The 23,005-nt window shown below is 39.9% G+C and overlaps 1 protein-coding gene across 2 annotated transcripts in view; it reads left to right on the top strand.

Annotated features, from left to right (window-relative positions):
* ACER3 (alkaline ceramidase 3) overlaps nucleotides 1-23,005 on the top strand; it is a 201,266-nt gene that overhangs the window by 102,369 nt on the left and 75,892 nt on the right. For both annotated transcript variants that reach the window (XM_006865001.1, XM_006865000.1), the window contains one exon: nucleotides 11,837-11,889. In XM_006865001.1, coding sequence (XP_006865063.1) covers nucleotides 11,837-11,889 — 53 coding nt within the window. The remainder of the gene's footprint in view (nucleotides 1-11,836; nucleotides 11,890-23,005) is intronic.

Below are 23,005 nucleotides of genomic sequence, written 5' to 3'. Positions count from 1 at the left end.
CCTTTTCCTGCTGGTCTTTCTTTCAAGAAATATCTTCTCTTCCTCTAGCTGCACCAGGATGGTCTGTATGTCCTTTCAAGTGGGAGTGTCCCACCTCAGAAGATTTTGGATGGGGATCAGGATTCCTCCTAAGGCGCCGTACTCTCTACAAAGGCTCAACAAGAAGCCTTTTTCACTGAGCAAATTCTGCAGGGTTCCTTCTTATACGCCACAGCAAGTCATGATGTGATTTAAAAGTTCTTAGTACTTGGCCTTTAACTTTCTAGTGTAGCATATAAGTCATTTGTCTTAACCTGGATTCTCTAGAGAATGTCTATATATATATGTATGTAAAGGAGCTCTGGTAGCGTAGTGGTTGCAAATCGGGCTGCGAACCTCAGGGCCAGCAGTTCGAAACTACCAGCTGTTTCACGGGAGAAAGATGAGGCGTTCTGCTCCCGTAAAGATTTACAGCCTCAGAAACCCTGTACAGGGTCGCTTTGAGCTGGAATCGACTCCACAGCACATAACAACATTTTATATATATAAAGGGGTTATATCAACATTTTATATATATATATGTAGCGTAGTGGTTACGAATGGGGCTGCGAACCTTAAGGCCAGCAGTTCAAAACTACCAGCCGCTCCGTGGGAGAAAGATGAGATGTTCTGCTCTCGTAAAGATTTACAGCCTCGGAAACCCTGTACAGGGTCGCTATGGGTCGGAACCGACTCGACGGCACTTAACAACAATATATATATATATAAAGGGGTTATATCAAGGAAATGGGTCACAATTGTAGTGGTGGGAGTATCCCAAGTCAGGGTCCGCTGAGCCAAGATCAGCAGGTGTGCTCGGCAGGCAGACAGGAGTCCCAAGTCCATGTAAGGTGAACCAAGATCAGCAGGTGGGGCTGGCATGCAAATAAGCTTGCAGGAGTCCCAAGGCGGAGCCAAGTGAGCCAAGATCAGTGGGCAAACAATAGATCAGTTCACTTGCTCAGGTTCCAAGAACTAGAGGTTGGAGGACCACCCAGATGCAAGATCCAGATCCAGTGAGAAAAAAAGAGCAAGCTTTTCTGCTTGTCCATTATTTTGTGAACAGGCCATACTCCCAAAGAAATATCTTTTCAATTGAATAACTGCTCATAGCCAATCATAACTATGCCTGTATTAGATGTTACCATGGGGCTAACCACTTCTTAACTGCCAAACCACTGGGAATCCTGGCCCAGACGAGTTGACACAAAATCTTAACTATCACACCAACTTACTTCCAAAATATAATGACTCCATGTTCTGTATACATCGATTTTTTTCATAGCTTGAGTTATGGAATTGATATGAAAATATGGTGATAACATATTATATGCCAAGTAGCAGGCTAGGTACTCCTTGCCACAACCTTTCATGATAAAATTTTCCTTAATTTATACAGTGGGCAATTGGATCTCAAAGAGATTTAAACAATTTGCCAAAGTTTTATAAGTAGTAATTGATGGGCCTGGGATTCTAGTATAGGTCCAATTCCAAATCCCTTGTATGCTTTTTCCACAATGTGATGAGATGGATTAGAATAATATGTGTATCATTGCACATCTGTATTCTATTGCAACCTTGAAAAACTTTGTCTGGTAACTTGCCAAAATATTTGAAACAAGAAGTTCCATCTCAGTGAAATTCTATTACAAGCTTGAGAGACTCTTAAAACTATACTAAAGTGACATGAATATGACCATCTAATTAGAGGTTGCAGATGGCACATTGACCTTATTCGAATCCCATTCGAATGTTTGTTATGTTGATGGGCTCAATCTTCACTTTGGACATGGTCACATGGAGAAACTTGTCCCTGTTACATGTTTGTTGGAATGCCTTGGGTAATTCCTACAAATAAGATTTTGCATTAAGTTTAATGCCTCAAACAAGCAAAACAAAAAAAAAACTCTTAAAGTGAAACATCATGAAAAAATGTCAGCTAAGTTTCTTCACAATTTCTTATTTTTACAACTTAAAGATTAATTATTCCCCACCTGGAAGAAGTGCAGCCAGAGTGCTCCTTGGAGGCCAGGATGGCTAAGCTTCATCTCTCATACTTTGGACATATTGTCAGGAGGGAACAGTTGCTGGAGAAGGATGTCATGCTGGGTAAGATGGAGGGTTAGAGAAAAAGAGGAAGACCCCCAACGAGATGGATCAGCCAGGTGGCATCATTGATGGTGTCAAGTGTGGCAGCAGTAGTGAGGATGGCCCAGGATCGGACATTGTTTCGTTCTGCTGTGCATTGGGTTGTTATGAGTCGGTTCTGACTCGATGGCACCTGACAACAATAACAACAACAACTACTACACACACATTTGGCATATTTCTTTGCCTTTTAAGAAAAATTAAACTTATACATTCTTGAATTTCTTTTTTGAGCTAATTTGGATTATTTTTCAGAAAATAAGCATCTTTTGATAAATTATATTGGATCAGTAGTGGAAACTGGCTTACTGTGCTGAATTTCACCTGTGATCTGCAGCCATGCATGTCTTTTTCAATTTAGCCAATTTTTCTTTTACAAAAAGCTTTTCCATTCACATTATTGTCTGAAGGAGGTATAGTTCCAATGAGGCTCGGAGTCTCTAGAGACTTTACACTAGTGGAGTGAAAAGACAGTGACAGTATTTGCCCCAGGAAAGAGGAGCAGCGGGGGCATTAAGTGAAGTTGATGTATCTCCTCCCTGTAAGGTTTGTTGTTGTTGTTGTTAAGTGCCGTCTAGTAGGTTCCGACCCATAGCGACCCTGTACAGGGTTTCCAAGGAGCTACTGGTGAGCTTGAACCACCGACCTTGTAGTTCAAACGGCTTTGCAGTCTGGCGCATTAACTCACAGCGCCACACCAGGACTATTATAAGGTAGGTTACTGTAATGGTCAATCCCAGGACATTGAGTTTAGTGGTTCTAAAACTAGGTGGGACCTAGTTCAGTTTTTCTCAGATTCATCTTGTCCACATGAATCAGTCCAGCCAGTTTTCTTCTTCCTTTCTATTTTTGAACATTTTATTGTCATTTGGGTGAAATTATTCAGAGCAAATTAGATTCACACTCAACAATTTATACACATTTTATTTCATGACATTAGTTACAGTCCTCTCAATCTAGCAACACTCTTCCCACCTCCCCCCTGGGTGAAACATTTCCACTTGCCCGTCTTTCCTGCCCCTTCCTGCCTACTGAACTTTGCTTTTGGGCAAATGCTGCCCTTTTTGCCTTGTATGGTTGATTGTTCTGAAACATTTTTTCTTTAAATGAGATAACCTCTTGAAAATTGTCGGTTGATCCTAATCTTGGCTTGCCTGCTTTGCTAACAACCCTACACTTTAGCTATATCAAAGTACTCATCTCTTTGTATGGTAAACTCAGCATATCTGCCTGTCAGAATGCAGCTTAGATGTCACTTCCTATAAAAAACCTTCCTTAAGCACCTGACAGGACTAGATGACCCTATTCTGTGCTCCCACTGCATACCCTGCCGATCGTCATCATGGTACTTAGGATGCCATGATGTTATTAGTTGGTTACTTTCTGTCTTTCCCCTAATATACTCTAATAGGCAAAGAGGAAAATGGCAGAAAATGAGGTTGGAGAGATTTGGGCAGTGGCCACATCATGCAGGGCTTTACCGTAGTCCAAAGGAAGGAGTCTGGATTTTGTTCTGAGAGCAATAGAATCATGGCTTCTAAGCAGGAAAGTGACATGATTCTAGTTATGATTTTATGAGATAATTGACTGCTCTGTGGAGAATGGATCAGTGGACAGTAAGAATGCAAGCTGGATAACCAGTTAAAAGAGGAATGATGGTTGTTTAGATTAGGATGACATCGGTGGAGTCTGGAAAGAAGTGAGTGAGTACTCAAGTTGTATCTTGGGGGTAGCCTGTTGTAGGACTGACTCATGCATTAAGTGTTGGGACTGAAAGAAAACAATAGTTTCCAAAGATTACTTTTAGATTTCTGGTTTGTGCATCTAAGTAGATAACGGCTTTCATTAACTGAGTCAGAGAAGACTAAGTGAAATTTAGAGGGGAGGTGTAACATTCTGTTTTGATTGTTAAGTTGAAATGCTTTTGATTTGAGGAGACATTTGGGAATGTAAGATTGGTGTTTAGGGTGAGGTTTGGGCATCTTTTTCATATGCTGATATTTAAAGTTTTGAGAAGTGATGATATCACTAAAGAGATGATGTGAATAGAGAAGAGAGCCCAAGGATGGAAATAGATTAGCACAAAGTCATCACAGAATTTGACATGCAGATATGTTGTAATTGACCTTATTTAAATCTTAACCATATGTTTAAGTAGCTGTCCACATTAAAAATTAGAATAATGAGAAACTCTGGCCTCACTGAGATTGCATTTCTGACAGTCACAATCACCCTGGGCTAGTCCCTATAGCATGTGCTGTCCAGTTGGCCACAGTCTTATTCTACTACTTACTTTTCTTTCATCTAGCTTGTTTCACTCTAATGCTTTTTGGGGACATTTGGATTTTCAGCTCCCAATTTAGAAGGTAAGGATATAAGGAACCAACTAATGAGAAAGGAAAACCAGGAGAATTGGGCATCATAGAAAACTAGAGGGTAATGTTTCAGTTATCAAAGACTGCTTAAGAGATTAAGGTGAAGACAGAGAAGGTTTGTTTCCATGGTGTGAATAGGTTGAGGAATGGACAAATAGAAAGTGGAGGCAGTTATTTTGTGATCTCATAGAAGTGAAAAAGTGCATGCCAGTGGGGTAGGAGGGTGGGGTTGGGAGACATTAGAAAATATGTGAACAATCCCCAAGAGATGTAGAGTTTGAAGATACAGAAAAGAAAGGTGTTGAATGAAGTGAAGGTCTTAGAAGCAGATGGGGTCCTGACGTGTGCAGCACAGAGTCCTAACAGAAATGGGAATCAGCAGTATTCATGGAGAATCATAGATATTTTAGACTAAATATTTAGATTAATTGTAGATTCATTTATAGAGTTTGGAATTCAATCTGTAAGACTGGTAACAGTTCATAAAGAGCACATTAAAGTCATAGTCTCATAAAGAGATGAAAAATATTTTAAATTTTATAGATGGGAAACTGAGGCAAAGCATGGAATAGATTTAGGATTGGCCATCAAGCAGGACTGGGGCTTAAATTCAAGTCATCTCCAGTGATGGGCTTATATTCTTCCTAACATACTAATACAGTAAATCCCCAGATTATTTATGAACAACTCCTTCTAGGTAGTTGTTAGATAAGTTTGCCTTCACTTTGAAACAACTGTAACCAACCCTTACTCATAACAAATTCATCACAATTACCTTCACTTGCTGCCTGTGCAGCTTTTAAATCATTGAAAAAAACTTAAAAGTTTTCTTGTACTGTTGTTACTGTTGTGAAGTGCTGTCAAGTCAGTTCTGACTCACAGCGACCTTGTATAGAGTTTCTGAGTCTTTAAATCTTTATGGGAGCAGAAAGCCTCATCTTTCTTTCAAGGAGCAGCTGGTGTGCTCAAACCACTGATCTTGTGGTTCTCGGTCTAATGCTTACCATATGGTGCCACTGCATTCCCCTTTCTTGCACTCAAGTATGGTATGGCTAAATAAGAACCATATGCACTTGTTCCGACTTACCTACCAATTTGACATAAAGATACACTTAGCAGTGGATCTGGTTCATATTCTGGTGACTGCCTGTATATGTAACTTGGTTACCTAAAGTTTGTCTAAATGAATTAATCAGGTACTTTAATCCTAAGAGGAAACATTGGTTGATTTTTGTGAGGTCAGGTATTGGATGGAGAGCATTGTGCCTGGGAGAAAATGCCTAACTTAAATTTGTCATACCACCTGTGTTGCTCAGAAATTTAAAAAGAAAAAGAAGCAAGTTGCAAAACTGATTTGAAGGGTTTTCTCTTGAATACTGTGTTATAACCAGAGAAAATACTTTCTGTTGAGAAAAGATTATCAGCAGAATATTTTTCCTTAATATTTTTTTAATTTAATGACAACCCCTTATTTCTCTTCTCATCTAGTGAAAATGTATGATTCTTAAATACTTGTATTACATTAGCATTGCTGGCTTTTGAATTGATTTTGACACCTTTCATTTTGTCTTTATTCATAAGTGTTAACATGAAACTATCCTCTCCTAAAATTTGGATTATCTCTGACTTGTTAAACTTTATGCATTAAAGGAATTGTTTCTGGGGAATAGTTTCTCAAGTACAATTTTATGTTCAACTTGAAACTGTAATTTAATTTTCATTACAAGGTTCATAAATAAAAAATCCTTTACTGTTGTAAATTGTACAGCTATTGCTAACTTTGGTGGTGTGTTATGTATTGTTCTTTTGCTTTTATGGCTTATTTGTTTTTACAGCTAAAGGGGTTCTTCCCACCTCACTTCATTAAAGCATATAAGTACATCATAGTTTTCCTGGGATTTCAGTGTGGTCAGCATGATGAACTGTATTAGAAGGCTCGCAATATCAGTATTTCTCCCCTTGGTCTCATTTTTTCCCCAATATTTTAATATGCATGGAGAAACTTGAGTTAATCATTGATGTACAGATTAGACAGGCAGTGACCAAAGTGCTTCCTGAAATCTTCTTTGGGTTCTTGTGAAATGTGTCATTCCCATCTGGCTCATGTTAGAGGACTGATGGACATTTCAGGCATCTTAAAATTGATTTCTCCTTCCTTCCCCTTGCAAGCCACATCCTCCTGCCCTTATTTCTTATGCCATGAGTTTCCTAGACCCTGAACCTAAAAGCATACTTTCATCAGTGACTATGCTCTCCTTCCCCCTCTGGTCTCCCACATTCACTCATTTGCCAAATCTTCGTGTTCTGTATTTGTAATCCTTAGAATCTGCCTCTTTCTATTTTTATTGTCTTTACTATACTTGAGACCCTGCTGTCTTCTACCAGGAGTTCTACATAGTAACCTCACAGGTGACAGGGGACAATATAGACTATTTTTGTAAATAAAGATTGTATTCTGTTGAACATCCCTCCTTCTTCAGCCTTATCATTTTTCTAAAACTTCTTTCCATTACCTCCAAGGGTAGGTATGACACTAGAAAAGGCTTGAGGGCCAGACATACTTTGCTTCTAATCTCAGCCCTGGCACTCTCAACTATGTGACCTTGACCATCTTCTGAACTCACTTTCTTGCTATAAAAAATAGGAATAATAATTTTTACCTTGTAGGATTTTGAAATGATTTTTAAAGAGTATATGAAAGGGTCATGCCTTTCTATAAAAATTATTTAGGTGCAAAAATTTTAAAGTCCTCTGTATGCACTCAACTCATTTATCTGCCTTGTTTTTGGTTTCTCTCATAGACTCCAGTCAAACTGAATGCTGTGCCTGTCCCTAAACATTTTCCACATCTTCATTCTGCTACTCAATTGTATGTTCTCTATTTGTATGTTCTCCCTCACTATGGCCACCCATGAATCTCTCCCAACTACTTTCCTAAATGTCACCTACTCAGGCAAGTCTTTCTGTTTCTACTGCCACCCAATTAAAAAATGGGCACAGGACATGAACAGACACTTCACCAAGGAGGAGATCCAGGCAGCCAATAAACATATGAAGAAATGTTCACGATTACTAGCCATTAGAGAGATGCAAATGAAAACAACAATAAGATACCATCTTACAACAACGATAACAGCAAAGATCAAAACAATAAAGGACAATAAATGCTGGCAAGGATATGGAGATAAAGGGACACTCCTGCATTGCTGGTGGGATTGCAAAATGGTCCAACCTCTCTGGAAAGCAATATGGTGCTTCCTCAGAAGGTTGGAAATAGAAATACCTTATGACCCAACAATCCCTCTACTTGGTATTTACCCACAAGAAATACAAGCCATAACATGAGTAGATATATGCACACCAATGTTCATAGCAGCACTATTTACAATAGCAAAAAGATGGAGACAGCCTAAGTACCCATCAACAGAAGAATGGATAAACAAACTGTGGTATATACACACAATGGAATATTATGCTACCCTTAACAAGGAAGCTGTAAGCTATCACATAACGTGGATGAACCTTGAGGACATTATGTTGAGTGAAATTAGTCAGTCACAAGAGGAATACTGCATAGGACCACTACTGTAAAAGACTAAGAAAAATAACCCATACTAAAGGGCGGAGGAACTCTTTGCTGGTGACCGGGATGTACAGGGAGGGGAAGGTGGAGCACAGGGTAGGGAATAGACACAGGATGGTTTGGGTGCTATGGAGGGGGCAATACACACTAAGGGAGGAAATTGGAAGAACAAGGCAGATGGGAAAACAATTAGGCAGGTTTGCATAGGCTAAGTGGGACAGAGGTAAATAATGTATGCACAACCTTGGAACAACAGGGCTATATGATAGAGGAATTGAGACATAGTTGGAATGGGCAAAAGGGGGGAAATAATGTTAAGATGCTTGGCTGTCTTTTGAATCTTGGTTTCCCTGGCATACCATTATAAAATAGACACTTGAGAGGGAGAGATAGGAATAGCCAGAAATACCATCATAGCTTGTAAGTCCATCTTCTGCCTATAACTGATTGGAATATCTAAAATGGGGCTATAACGTGCCCAGTGAAGGAGGCTTCTTGCAGAACCTTTGCATTACATAAGACCATAGGTGGAATCCTGAGCTCCATCCAGAATCTTCTGAGGTTGGAAATTTCCACTTGAAAGGACAAGCGGACCAGCCTGGAGCGGCTAGAACAGAAGATACTTCTTGAAAGAAAAACCGACAGGAAAAATACAAAACAATAATGGCAGTCCAACTGACTACTACAATAACAAGCAAGTTGCTCACCCAGGGGATATCAGGGCAAGACTCAATGGGAATACACGAGCAGACATGTGCTCTGACTGGTGACCCATGTTGGTCACCGGTAAGGGGAAATAAAAGCAGCAATGAAGCTGCAAGCTAAGTCCACATTCAGTAGACTCCTGTGAACCCAGGTGGACGCTGGTTGGCCAGCAGTTTGTCCAGACCAGGAACTCCTGCACCCAGAGTCAGTGACATAGTCACAGAGGACTAGAAGTAGAAGATAAAGTGTCCAGCTGCATAAGACAGGGCATATGCATAAGAACACCCACACTTGCAAATAATACCCACTCGACCTGGCTTCAATGACTATATGATCAGAGCTCAAGTAGAAGAAGAAAGAAGAGGAAAAAAAAAAAAAAGTAATCTGATACAATTTGATGAATTGACCTACACCTGTGGATGCAGTAGCTCAAAAGAGGGAACACATCTTCACAGCAATGATCATTCCTACCCTCTCCATACACAGAGTAGACAGGGATGGGCAACTTGGACATTGGCTATCCAAAATGGGACTATCCAAAGGGGGGGCGGGGGGGCGGCTACAAAGGCAAGAAGTGACTGGTTCACAAGCTTTCAAGAGGGAGCCTAGATCCAGAGGGTGTGGAGGAAGGTAGAATCTCTACTGAGTAGTATCCAATCTGACTGGGAGGGACTAATGAAAGGAGATGTGGATAGCACTCATGTATGTAGTACAATAGTGAGTAATTGCTATCAGGAATGACTGTGAGGGTTGGAAATGTAAAGGTAGATGTTTTGTAGCAAAAGGAGGGGAGTGGTTGACTTTGCAGTCCAGGAGCGGAGGGTCCTGGGGCCATCAAGGGAGAAGAGTGGAGTGCGGCACCCTACCCAGAGAAACAGTGAAGCCAGAGATGGAGGCAGAGACTATGACGTGGAGAGATGGAACTGCTGGAAACTAGACCTAGAGAGGGAGAGGGGCTGTGTGCTGCCGACCAGGGGCAGGCTTGTGGGGTATACCATTTGGTTGTTTGATGATGCATGGAGGGGATTGTAACCATGGCAGTGTAACGATATATACGATAGGATGAATGTAAAGCTAATGTTGTCCCATATAAACTATTACATAATTCACAATAAAACATAAATAATAATTTGCCCTTCAATACTGCTAGTCAAGGCTTGAACTTTTTCTCTAGTTCCCTCAGCTTGAGAAATGTTTAGCATGTTCTTCCCTTTTGATTTTCTGACTCCAAGTCTTTGCACATTTTGTTATAGTACTTTACTTTGTCTTCTCAAGCTGACCTTTGACATTTTCTGTCAGCTCTTGCCTCTCCTCACTTCTTCCATTTGTTGTATCATCTCTATGCTGGAAAGCAAATTTCAGAGTCTCTTCTGACATCCATTTTGGTCTTTTCCTTCATTCTTGCTTTCTTGCTTTTTATGATGTTCTTGATGTCATTCCACATCTCTTCTGGTCATCCGTCTTTAGTGTCTAATGTGTCAAATCTGTTCTTCAGATGATCTCTAAGTTCTGGTGGGATATATTCAAGGTCGTATTTTGGCTCTCATGGACTTGTTTTCATTTTCTTCAGCTTCAGCCTTAATTTGCATATGAACAATTAATGGTTTGTTCCACAATCTGCCTCTGGCTTGTTTTGGCTGATGATATGGAGCTTTTCCACTAACTCTTTGCCCAGATGTAGTCAATTTGATTTCTGTGTATTACAACTTGTGAGGTCTATGTGTATAGTCATCTTTTATATTGCTTAAAAAAAGGTGTTTTAAATGAACAAATCATTGGTCTTGCAAATTTCTATAATACAACCTCCAGCATCATCTCTGTCCAATTACTCATCCTTCCTCTTTGTTTCCAACCTTTGTATTCCAATTGCCAGTACTTATCAATACATATGATTTTATATTTGATCAATTTCAGACTGAAGAACTTGGTAGAATTCTTCAGTTTCATTATCACTGGCTTTAGTGGTTGATGGGTAAATTTGAGTAAAAGTGGTATTATCTGGTCTTTCTTGTAGGCATATGAATATTATCCTATTACAGACAGCATTATACTTTATAACAGATGTTGATATGTTCTTTTTGATGATGAATGTAATATAATTCCTCTTCAGTTTATCATTCCCGACATAGTGAACCATGTGATCGTCAGATTCAAAGTACCAGTCCATTTCAGCTCACTAATGCCAAGAATATCGATGTTTATACATCCCTTTTCATTTTTGACAGTTTCCAATTTTCCTAGATTCATACTTTGTACATTCCATATTACAGTTATTAATGGATGTTTACAGCTGTTTTGAGTTGTGCCCCATCAGCAAATAAATGTCCCGAGGGCTTTATTGCATTCGTGTTAGCACAGTCAACTCTAAGAAGGCAGCTCTTCCCCAGTCGCATTTTGAATGACTTCAAACCTGAGGGGCTCATCTTCTGGTCCTCTATCTGACAATATTCTCGTGCTCTTAATTGTGCTTCAGTAGTCAATATTCTGGTGCTGTCTGACATGTTCCACTGCTATTCATAAGGTTTTCAGTGACTAAATATTTGGAAGCAGTCTGTCTCTCCTTCTTCCTCGTCTGTATTCATCTGGAAGCTCATCTGAAACCATGGGTGACCTTGCTGGTACTTAAAATACTGGTGATGTAGGTTCCATAATCACTGCAACACACAAGGCACCACAGTACAACAAACTGACAGACTGGTGATTTCTAGGGTTGCAGGTTTCTAGAAACATGCAGGTTTCTAGGCTTATCAGGTGTTTTTTTCCCACAGAGCCAAACTGGCATCACACTACTAACCTAATAGTTGGCAGCAGAAGGTGTAATCATTCTGCCACCATGACTTCTTTCTCATCCACTAGGATGGCTATGATAGAAAAGGCAGATGTGACAGATTTTATATCCTTTCTTATTCCTAAAACTCAGTGCTTTGAACTATGTTACTGTCTTCTCAAATCACTGTGGCCATCCCTAAGAAATTTCATGCTAATTGTTTGTTTGTTTTACTTTCAGTGGTAGGCATGGGATCCTGGTGCTTCCACATGACTCTGAAATATGAAATGCAGGTTAGTAATAATAAAATTAACTAAATGCTTATTTCTCTCAATCCAGAATTACTTCAGATTGGAGTATAGAACAAGTAACTAAATGACGTTAATAAGAAATGCTGTTGTTAAATGCTGTCAGTTGGTTCCGACTCATAGCAACCCTGTATTGGGTTTCCAGGGAGCAGCTGGTGGGTTTGAGCTGCTGACCTTGTGGTTCACAGTCCAGTGCTGATCCTACAGCGCCACACCACAAGTCCAGGGTATTAAGGTATTAAATGATAAAAAGTGGGGAGTCGTGGGGGAATTCATAAACTTTGGAATAGATCAATACCCACAGGGGAAACAAGTTGAAAGCAAAATAACTTTTTGACCACCTCTGTGGATGCATGAACAATTTGAGATCTGTATTAGAGAGTAGAGCTACATTGTTGTTGTTGTTGTTAAGTGACCCTGTATAAAGTTTCTGAGGAGCGGCTACTGAGCTTGAACCGCTGAACTTGAAGTTCAAGCTGACTTTGTGGTCTAGCGCATTAACCCACAGCTCCACACCGTAACTCAGAGCTACATAAGGATGTCATAAAAAGACATAATTAGTTTACCAAAATTATGGTGGTTCTAGTTGGTGGTGGTTACGTGCTGTGGAATCGGGTCCAACTCATCGTGAACTCTGTATAGATGAGGCTGTAAATCTTTACCAGAACAGAAAGCCTCCTCTTTCTCCCGCAGAACCACTGGTAGTTTCAAACTGCTGACTGTGAGACTAACAGTCTGACTCATAAGCACTATATAATATATATTTATTCTTAGATGTCCACATTCCTTTCTTTCTTATAATATTAATTTGAATGTCTCTAAGTAGCATGGTTTTAGAACTATGCAAGGATTTTTATCATCCATTTTTGCTCTAAGGAAGTTATATGTCAAGCCCTTAATCTTTTGATCTTTTGGTTCCTTATCACTAACTCAGAAGCTTGTAGAATAGTACTGTCCAGAGACATATTTTCTAGTGGCCATATTATATAATTAAAATTTTTCTAGTAGGAAAGTAAAAAGAAATGGGTGGAATTAATATTAAACCCAGTATTTTCAAAATACTACTTCAACATGTAATCAGTATAAAAATTATTAATGTGATACTTTAAATGATTTTTCACGAAGTCTTGAAATTTAGTGCTTATTTTACAGTACAACATAACATTTATGGATTAGACTTGTTTCAGGTACTCACTAGCCATATATGGTTGTGACTAACAGAAGGAACTGTTGTTGTTATTGTGTACCTTGGTGTTGGTTCTGAGTCATAGAGACCCTGTGTAGGATTTCCAAGAGCAATAGGTAGGTTTGAACTGTTGACCCGTGGTTACCAGTACAGTACCTATCCTCCAGTGCCACACCCAGGAAAGAAAGACCAAACCCACTGCCACCTACTTGCACCCAACTTACAGCAGAGTGGAGCTGCCGCTGCCCAAGGCTCCTGAGGCTGTGCATCTGCAGAGAAGTAGACTGCCTCCTTCTCTTGTGGAGTGGCTGGTGGGTTCCCACTCAGCAATTAACCCATTGTGCCACCAGGGCCCCTCGCTATATATACAACCATTCAACTATGGATTATTTAATCACAGCTATATTAAAAATACAAGAATGGACTTTTAGGATTATTTCTGACATTAAACACATACAATGAAAGGGGGTTTCAAAAAGTTCACAGAAAAATGGAATTCAAAGATAATGGAACTTTTTGATTCCCCTCATATTTATAGTAAAATGTCATGTATACTGTGTATGCTTTGAGAATATATGAATGAATGTAACACTTGTCTGACCCTCATCAAGCAATAAACACATATTGTAACACATTATGGCTGGGAAGACAAACTTACAAACAGTGATATAATATGAAAATTACTTTTCAAAGAAATATTAAAATATATTGTGGCAATATGGTGGAACTTAGAAGAATCTGTGAAAATTGAAGGCATTGAACAGAATCTGAAGGAATTAATTAAAATTGTTTAGGCAGTGAAAAGATGAAAGCACATACTAGGCTAGCACTATGAGTGAGATACACAAACCAGACCATAAACCAGACCAACTGCCATCGAGTTGGTTCTAACTCATAGCGACCCTGTATAGGGTTTCTGAGGCCATAAATCTTTATGGGATACAGGACTAGAAGGCCTCATCTTTCTCCCATGGAACAACTGGTGGATTTGAACTGCCAACCTTGCAGTTAGCTGTCCTGTGCTTATTCTGTTGTGCCTGCAGGATGCCTTGACATAAGCAAGCTAGGGACTTATTACAACTTGTGGTAAAATCAATACTATCATAAGCTTTAAAAATGGAAGAAGAACATTCTGGCCCAGAGTTGGGTATCAGAGCCTGAAAGGGTTACAGGATGTACCCATATGAGGTTCTTCAGTGTAGGACATTGGAGCTCAAAAGAAATAAGAAGGTTGTTCACATAGGAGAGTATCTGGTACCAGGTATGAGAAGTAAGGACATTCTTGCACATAGGACAGCCAAGTGCAGGGTGTCAGAGACCAGGGTAAAGAGGATGTCCTTGTGGAGGGGAAACTTGGTGTAGAGAAAGGAGGGTGTCCATACAAGGAGGAGTCCTGGGTGGTGCAAACAGTTAGCATGCTTGGCCACTAACCAAAAAGTTGTACATTTGAGCCCACCAGAGGCACTTCAAAAAAAAGACCTGGCAATCTACTTCCAAAACATCAGCCATTGAAAGCCCTGTGGAGCGCAGTTATACTCTGACACACATGGTGTCACCATGACTTAAGGCTCAATGACTTTTTTTTGCCACACCAGTGGGCAAGGTAGTTGCATAGTTGAAATCTGTTGGTGCCCGTGCAGAGGGACAACTTTGTTTTGCATATCAGAGTCCTGGAAAGATGAGGGTGGCTTTTACATGGCAGAGTATCCCCGTGTAGGATTTGGGAGCATGGGTGGAGGAGGAGACCATCCACGTGGAAGCCCAGTACAGGGTGTTGGGGCCTGAGTGGAGTGAGGAGAACATCTCTGAAGAGACAGACAGTTGTAACAATAATTGGATATTGTTACTCACAAGGGAATTGATCAAATAAGTTAATGTTTTAAGGATAATGGAAGCCAAGTTTTTTACTACTACAAAACAGAACTGCAAATATAGGAAAAATGAAAACTATAGAATGAACTCTGTGATGATGAATTGAAGCGGGAGACATCAGTGTGAACTCATGTTTTTAACACTTATGAGAGGGCATAAAAAATTACATCGTTTTTTAATTCCATTTTGGCTTATATAAGTAATGCCACTATGGACATTCATGTACAGTTTCTGTGTGTATGTGTGGTTAGATTTTTCTTGTGTATATACCTATGAGGTGGAATTGGTTTTTTTTCCTCTACCTGTAACACATTTCTCTCAGATCTTTGCACATCTGGTTTCTTCTAACTCCTTAGTTTAAGTATTACTTACTTGGTATTGTCCCTGAACATTTTATCTCAAGCACTTTCCCCCACAAATTACTATTACTTTATTTCATGGTTTTCAAAGTACTTATTGCCATTTGAAATGATCCCCCTTTGGAATGTGAAATCCTTAAGAGAAGATACCTCGTCTATCTTACTTAGCACTGTATCTTTAGCAGCTAGAACAGTGCTGGCATATAGCATGTGCTCAATAAGTGCATGAATGAGTGAAAAAGAGAGATCAAAGGAGAGCAAGAGAGGGGATGGAGGGAGGAAGGCAGGCAAGCATGTTGGTTGGTCAGTCAGTCAGTCATTTAACCACTTGACTGAGTGATTAAAATGATGTATAGAAATATTGTATTCATCCTGGGTTGTGAGATTATTGTTGTTGTTAAGTGTTGTGGAGTCAGCATCTACTCATAATCACGCTGTATGGTGTTTCCGTGGCTGTAAATCTTTGTGGGAGTAGAAAGCCTCATCTTTCACCCTTAGAGCAGCTGGTGGGCTCAAGCTGCTGACCTTGTGGTTTGCAGCTCTGTGCAAACCTATAGGACCACCTTGCTCTCCTTATAAGATTATAAACCATTGTATTTTTTTTCTCTGCATTTCTACATTTTCAAAATCTTATACAATAATCATAAATTACTTTTATAATAAGAAAAATGCATGTTTATTTTAAAGACAAGTCTCAAAGGAGCTTTGGAGAAACAGTTATACTAAAGTAGCTGAACCCCTGTTCTTGGAGTTTTACTTGTATAGGTAGATTATTGTGCTTTCAAAGATGCTTGCACTAATAAATCCACCACCCCATCCCAACCTTTACCACACACACATACATACATACTCTGCTTACAGTGTAATATTACTTCTCATCAAGAAATGGGGTCTTCACACGCATCGCTGATAGGGGAAAGTGGGGTAAAAGCAGCAATGAAGCGGCAAGCTAAGCCCTACAATGTTCGGTGGGCTTCTGTGGACCCAGATGGGGACCTGGTTGGCCAGCAGTGTGGGGAGACCTGGAGACTCCTGGACCCAGGTTCAGCGGCGTGGCCACAGAGGACTAGAGTGGAGAGTGAAGCTACCAGCTGGTAGGAAGAGAGAGCATATGCACAAGAACACTCACACTTGAAGATGGTACCCACGTGACCTGGCCCCGATGAATGGATGATTAGAACTCAACCAGGAGAAGAAAGAAGAGGGGGAAAAAAAAAAAAAGAAAAAGAATGATCTGATACAATTTGATGAACTTAACCTACACCTATGGATGCAGTAACCCAAAAGAGGGCACAAACCCTTACAGCAAGAAACATTCCCACCCCCTCCACACACAGAGTAGACAGAGATGGGCAACTTGGACATTGGATACCCAAATTGGGGTGGAGGACTACAAAGGCAAGAAGTGACTAGCTTACAAGCTTTCAAGAGGGAACCTAGAGCTAGGGGGCATGGAAGAAGGCAGACTCTCCAGTGAGTACTATCCAATCTGTCTAGGCGGAGCTGATGAAATGAAATGCAGAAGGGTCACTTGTGATACAACAGTGAATGACTGTTATCAGGACTGATTGTGAGGGTTGGAAATGTAAAGGTAGACGTTTTGTAGTAAGGAAGGGAGTGATTAACTCTCCAGTCTATGAGCGGAGGTCTCTAGGAACATCAACGGAGAATAGCCGAGAGCAAGACCCTACCCAGAGAAGCAGCGAGGTCTGAGATAGAGGCAGAGACGACGTGGAGTGATGAAGCGGCTGGGGACTTTGGATCCAGAGAGGGAGAGTGACTTTGTGCTGAAGAATGGGGGGAGGGGGAGTGTAGGGGGCGGGTTTATAGGGTATACCCTTTGGTCAGTTGATGCATGGAGGGGATTGGAACCATGGCAATGAAACGATATACAGTGGAATGAATGTAAAAATAAAGTTCTCTCATGTAAAATATCATATAATTCACAATAAAACATGAGAGAAAAAAAAGAAAGAAATGGGGTCTTTGTCCCCCACCCCACCCCCCCATGAACTTGGGCAAGACTGTGTGACTATAGTGGACAGAAGGTATATGACTTTCAAGGCTGAACCATTGGCAATGCAGCTGCCACCTAGTCCTCTTAGAGCACTTAACCTTTGGAAATCAGTACCATGTTGTGAAGAAGCCTTGCAGCCACATGGAAAGACCATATATAGCTGTTCCTGCTACCACCTCAGCTGAGATCTCAGACTTCTGCCAGCATCAATGGCAAAATGTGTGAGTGAGTGAACAGGTGATCCAGTCCCCTAGTCTTTGAGCTGGCTGATGCTAAGTGAAGCAGAGATGAGCCATCTTTTCCCAGTTCTGACCAAAATGCAGGTTGATCAAAGTAAATGTTTAAACCACTGCATTCTCATACAGTTTTCTACACAGCAGTAGACCACCAGAGCACTTTATAAAACACATAGCCTAATTCTGTGTGTCCTTTTCCTCTTATATTTCCTTAACATATATTTTCCAAACTTAAAAATTTAAATCTCAAACATCATTCCTGCTAATTCTTATATTATTCCTAGAACATTAATTCTATTTAATATACATTCCTAGAGCATCAAGATTGTAGGAAGACTCACTAACAACCTGTGATATGCAGATGATACAACATTTCTTGCTGAAAGCTAAGAGGACTTAAAATACTTACCAAAGAAAATCAGACACCATAGCCTTTGGTATGGGTTGCACCTCAATGTGAAAAAAGACAAAAATCTTCAATACTGGACCAATAAACAACATCCATATAAATGAAGAAAAGACTGAAGTTGTCAAAAGACTTCATTTTGCTCAAATCAACCATTGACACTCATGAACACATCAGCCAAGAAATCAAATGATGTATTACATTAGGCAAATATGTTACACAAGACCTCTTTAAAGCATTGAAGAACAAAGATGTCAATTTAAGGACTAAGGTGTGCCAGACCCAAGCCATGGCATTTCCAGTAGCCTCATATGCAAGTGAAAGTTGGTCAATGACTACAGAAGCCTATAGAATTGATGCCTTTAAGTGGTATTGGAGAAAAATGTTAACACTACCAAGGACTGCCAGAAGAACAAACAAATGTGTGTTGGAAGAAGTATAGTCAGAATGCTCCTTGGACGCCAGAATAGCCACACTTCGTCTCTCATACTTCAGCCATAGTATCAATGGGGACCAGTCATTGGAGAAGGACATCATGCTTGATAAAGTGAAAGGTCAGCAAAAAAAAGAGGACGACCCCTCAACAAGATGGATTGGTACAGTGGCAGTAGCAATGGGCTCAAGCGTAGCAATGATTGTGAGGTTGGCTTAGGACCAATCTCACAATCATTGTTCTGTTGTACATAAGGTCGCTATGAGTTGGTACTGACTTGATGGTACCTGACAATAAGAGCAACATGATATAAGAGGAAAAAGCTGGATGATGTGCTGAGATAAGATGTTAGGGAAGATTAAGGATCTGATGAATGTGGTGCTAACTTTCTCTGCTATGTGCTGATCAGACTATAAAAAGAATATTTTATTGAGTTCTGAGGACTGACCTGTCACATGTTCAAGTAGAGAGAACCCACATTGTGAAGGAACTAAAAATTCGTCATGGTACCTGAGGAAAGGAACTAAGAATATTTAGCTCAAAGAAGAGAAGACTTGTTAGTTACTCTCACTCAGTTGTACATGTCACTCTCTTTTCCCATTATGTGCATTTGTTCTTGTATTGCTACTGTTCCCTTTTTAAAATATTTTTCTGGCCCCACCTCACTTTCCTTTGGCCCATGGACAATTCCTGTTCATTCATTAAAATCTCTGCCAAAGTGATTACTCCTGTAGAAAGAATTTCGTGGCCCACCAGTCTGATTATATGCCTCTTTTGTGTTCTTTCAGAATACACTTTGCTTCTGTTACTGCTCTGATCAGTATTGTATTATAAATATACCTATGTATCCATCTCCTTTTTCAGAGTGTGAGAACAAGGACTCTGGTTGATCTTGCTAGGTGTCAGACTCATACCTTTGGTCTGTCTCATAGTTCTTTGTAAATGTTTTATGAATCAGCCTTTGAAGAGTTGATATGCTGAATAAGATTAAGTCTGTTTTGTATGGCCCTAGTAAAGTTGAAGATAAAAAGACATCTTGCTCCTCAGTATGAGGAAGAATTTTCTGTGCCAATAGATGGTAAGGGCTCCTCAGGAGATAGTGAATTCTCTTCTCCAAGCAAAGGATGGTCAGATACTTTAATTAGTTCAAAAAATTTTCACAGGATTCCTGGGCAACAGATATGCATAGATAAAGATGACACAATCCTTCCTTCAAGGAGACTATGGACTAGGAATGAAGATAATGTGCTAGTGAATGATTGATAGGGACAGATGCAGGGTTGGACAGCCAAAGAACAAACAAATATGTCTTAGAAGAAGCACAACTGGAATGCTTCTGAGAAGTAAGGATGGCAGGACTTTGTCTCACATACTTTGGTCATGTTATCAGAAGAGCCAGTCCCTGAAAAAGGACATCATGCCTAGTAAAGTAGATGGTCACCAAAAAAGAAGACCCTCAACAAGATGAATTGACAACAATGGCTGTAACAACAAGCCCAAATAGCAACGATTATGAGGATGACACAGGACCAGGCAGTGTTTTATTATTTTGTACCTAGTGGCTCTGTGCATTGGCACCTAGCCACAAAAATAAATGGGTATGAGCAAAAAAGTTAATTATTTGGGACAGGAAGTAAAGATCAGAGAAAGTTTCACAGAAACCACTTAAGCATATGTTTGAGTTATATCTTGAAAGATGAATAGGGATTTGTCAGGTCATGTAGAATTTACAAAGTTTGAGTATGTTTGGCGCCTAAGGGCACTGTAAGTAATATGTTAGGTTGTAGCTTTGGAGTGAGAATGTGTGGTGATAGTGTTAGTGCTAGCCAGTAATAGTAATTGCTAACATTTGTTAATGTTAATTACATGTCTGCACTGAGCCACCCAATGAGCTAAGTGTTAGGAGATATACCTAAGAAAACTAGACCAGATATCAGGTCTTAGACTTTATCCCCTGAGAATTAAAGGACTTTTAATAGGGGTGGGACACACTTACAAATCAAAGTCTGCCCCACCCCTAATAAAAGTATATGAAGATAACTGTTGCCAGGATTAAGAACAAGATGGCACAGTATTTGGATGGACAAGATGGTCTTTGATCTTGAGATCTTTGATTCTGTGCATTATCATTACTATTATACTCTGCTTCCAACTTTATTTCCTTTCCCTTCTGGACTACAAAGTTGTAGTTTCATGTGCTTCCTTAGTTAGGCAGAAATGACAAATGACTCATTTCCCAAACATTTTGGGAGAAGAAAGGCTTATAATAATCTAGGACTTAATTTAAACAGATTCTCAATCTCATTTAAATTTAAATGCAAAATAATCATGAATATTCTCTTCAGGTTTCCTATCTTGTCTTCCACTGGGATAAATTTAACTGAAATATGTTGTCATTTGTTATCCATAATCACTGAAGCAGACCAAAAAATGACAATGCTGCCAATTACATCACTTGATGATCCACGAGCCATCCCACCATCCTGAATTTAGCTTGTTTTAGAGAAATTTGAGGGTCATTTTTCACACTTTCCTGAACTGAGCACAAGTAAATAATGACAGTTATGTCTTAAAAGTGATTTGAGAACAAACAAGATGGCGGAGAGGGTGGAAGTGCAGTGTGGAGCTCCGTCAGCAACAATACAGAATACTGGACCAAGTAGGCTCAGGGGATGGTCCCAGACCTCTGAACTACATATAAAGGAATATTTAGAAGGTTGGAAGGCTTATAGCCAGGAGAATTTGTAGCCAAAGAAAGAATTCCAGTGCTTTCTAATCCAAGTTGCTCAGCTGCTCCTGGAGCCACCATCTTGGGAGAGAACAAGTGGGGGAAGGATCAGAGAGCCATGAACACCTAAGAGAACCACAGAGATAAAGGTGTGGACATTCTTATTTTTGTTTTGTTTATCTATTCATTGGTCTCTAGCTGGCTGTGCACCTCCATCCTGGCAACTAGAGGGGGTGCTTGAGTGAGTGGACACTCCACCCCCACCCCCGGAGGGTTCTACTATGCATGACACAGATCTCGAAATTTAAAGGCACAGTTTCCACTTAAAACCAAACAGCAGTGCAAAACAGCCACAGCTGGCCTGGAACTATTTATTACTAAGAAAAAGGCCTGAATGGGGATTGTGGAATGGGATAGGCAGACTAAAAAGGAAGTAGACCAAAAATTAAATCCTGAGTTACGTCATAACGACCAACAGTGGCATCTTGAAATTTCTCAGGAAGGATAAAAGGGAAGCACATCTCCTGATCACATCTACCTGTAGGCAATCAGAAAGCATAAAAAATACCAAAAATACACACCCATCTAAGTATTAAGGCCAGAGCTAACTCCTGAATATGCCCAAAAAACAGAAACAGATGACCATATCAGCACATGTCTAGAAATGAGATAAAGTGACTGAGGCAAATGAGCTAGAAGTAGACCTACACTCACTCCATACTGGAAGATGGGCAGGTTTTGGAAATGCCTGAGAAGGAATTCAGAAAACTGATTATAAAATGTATCAAAACACTATACAGTGGAGTTGAGAAAAATAAGGAAGAAGTCAGGAAAGTGCTACAGGAACAATCAAATAAAATAGATACAGCATTGGAAACAATTCAGAACCTACAGAAAGAGATCCAAATGATTAATAATAGAATATCAGAAATGGACAATACACTGAAAGGGCAAAGGAGTAGAATGGAAGAGATAGACGGCAGAATTAGTGAGCTATAAGATAAATCTCTCAACACTACTAAGATAGAAGAGCAAGCAGAAAAAAGGATAAAAACATCTGAAGAAGGACTAAGATTCATGTTAGACAACATAAAGAGGAATAACTTAAAAATTATCGGCATTCCAGAACAAAATGAGTCACACAAGTCCACAGAGGAAATAGTCGAAGAACTAATGGAAGAAAATTTCTCTAACATCCTCAAGGGCGAAAAGATAGAAATTCAAGAAGCCCAATGAAGTCCAGGAAGGGTGGACCCCAAAAGAAAATCACCAAGACATATCATAGTCAAGCTCTCCAAACTCAAAGACAAGGAGATGCTCCTGAAAGCAGGAAGAGAAAACAGGTGTCACATACAAAGGCAAACAAGTCAGACTAAGCACAGATCTCTCAGCAGGAACCATGCAAGCAAGAAGGCAATGGGGAGACATATATAAAACCCTGCAAGAAAAAAACTGCCAACCAAGAATCCTTTATCCAGCAAAGCTATCAATCAAATATGAGGGTATAATCAAAACATTCCAGGATAAACAGAAGCTATGGGACTTCACCAAAGCCAACCCTGCGCTACAAAACATCCTAAATGGAGTTCTGTGGACCGAGAACCAACAAGAATAGACAACAACCAGAGATTGACATACGTGGCAGCACCTCCCTGAATTAAGTTAACAGAAAGAAGAATTGTTAACAAAATAAAACTATAATAACAAACTCAGAGACTCTGGGAGGGCGGGCTATGATCAAAACAAGTACAATGCAAAAGAAGGTTAATACGTAGGATCAGAGATCCAGACAACGAGAAGGTCAGGTAGATTACAGGATAAAATAGACTGCACTAAATGGACAGAGAAGTCAATGGACCATAAG

This window comes from Chrysochloris asiatica, unplaced genomic scaffold (genome assembly GCF_000296735.1).
Source record: "Chrysochloris asiatica unplaced genomic scaffold, ChrAsi1.0 scaffold00074, whole genome shotgun sequence".
NCBI lineage: Eukaryota > Metazoa > Chordata > Mammalia > Afrosoricida > Chrysochloridae > Chrysochloris > Chrysochloris asiatica.
Note: the sequence above shows the minus strand (reverse complement) of the source record. Positions and strands in the feature narration are given on the sequence as shown.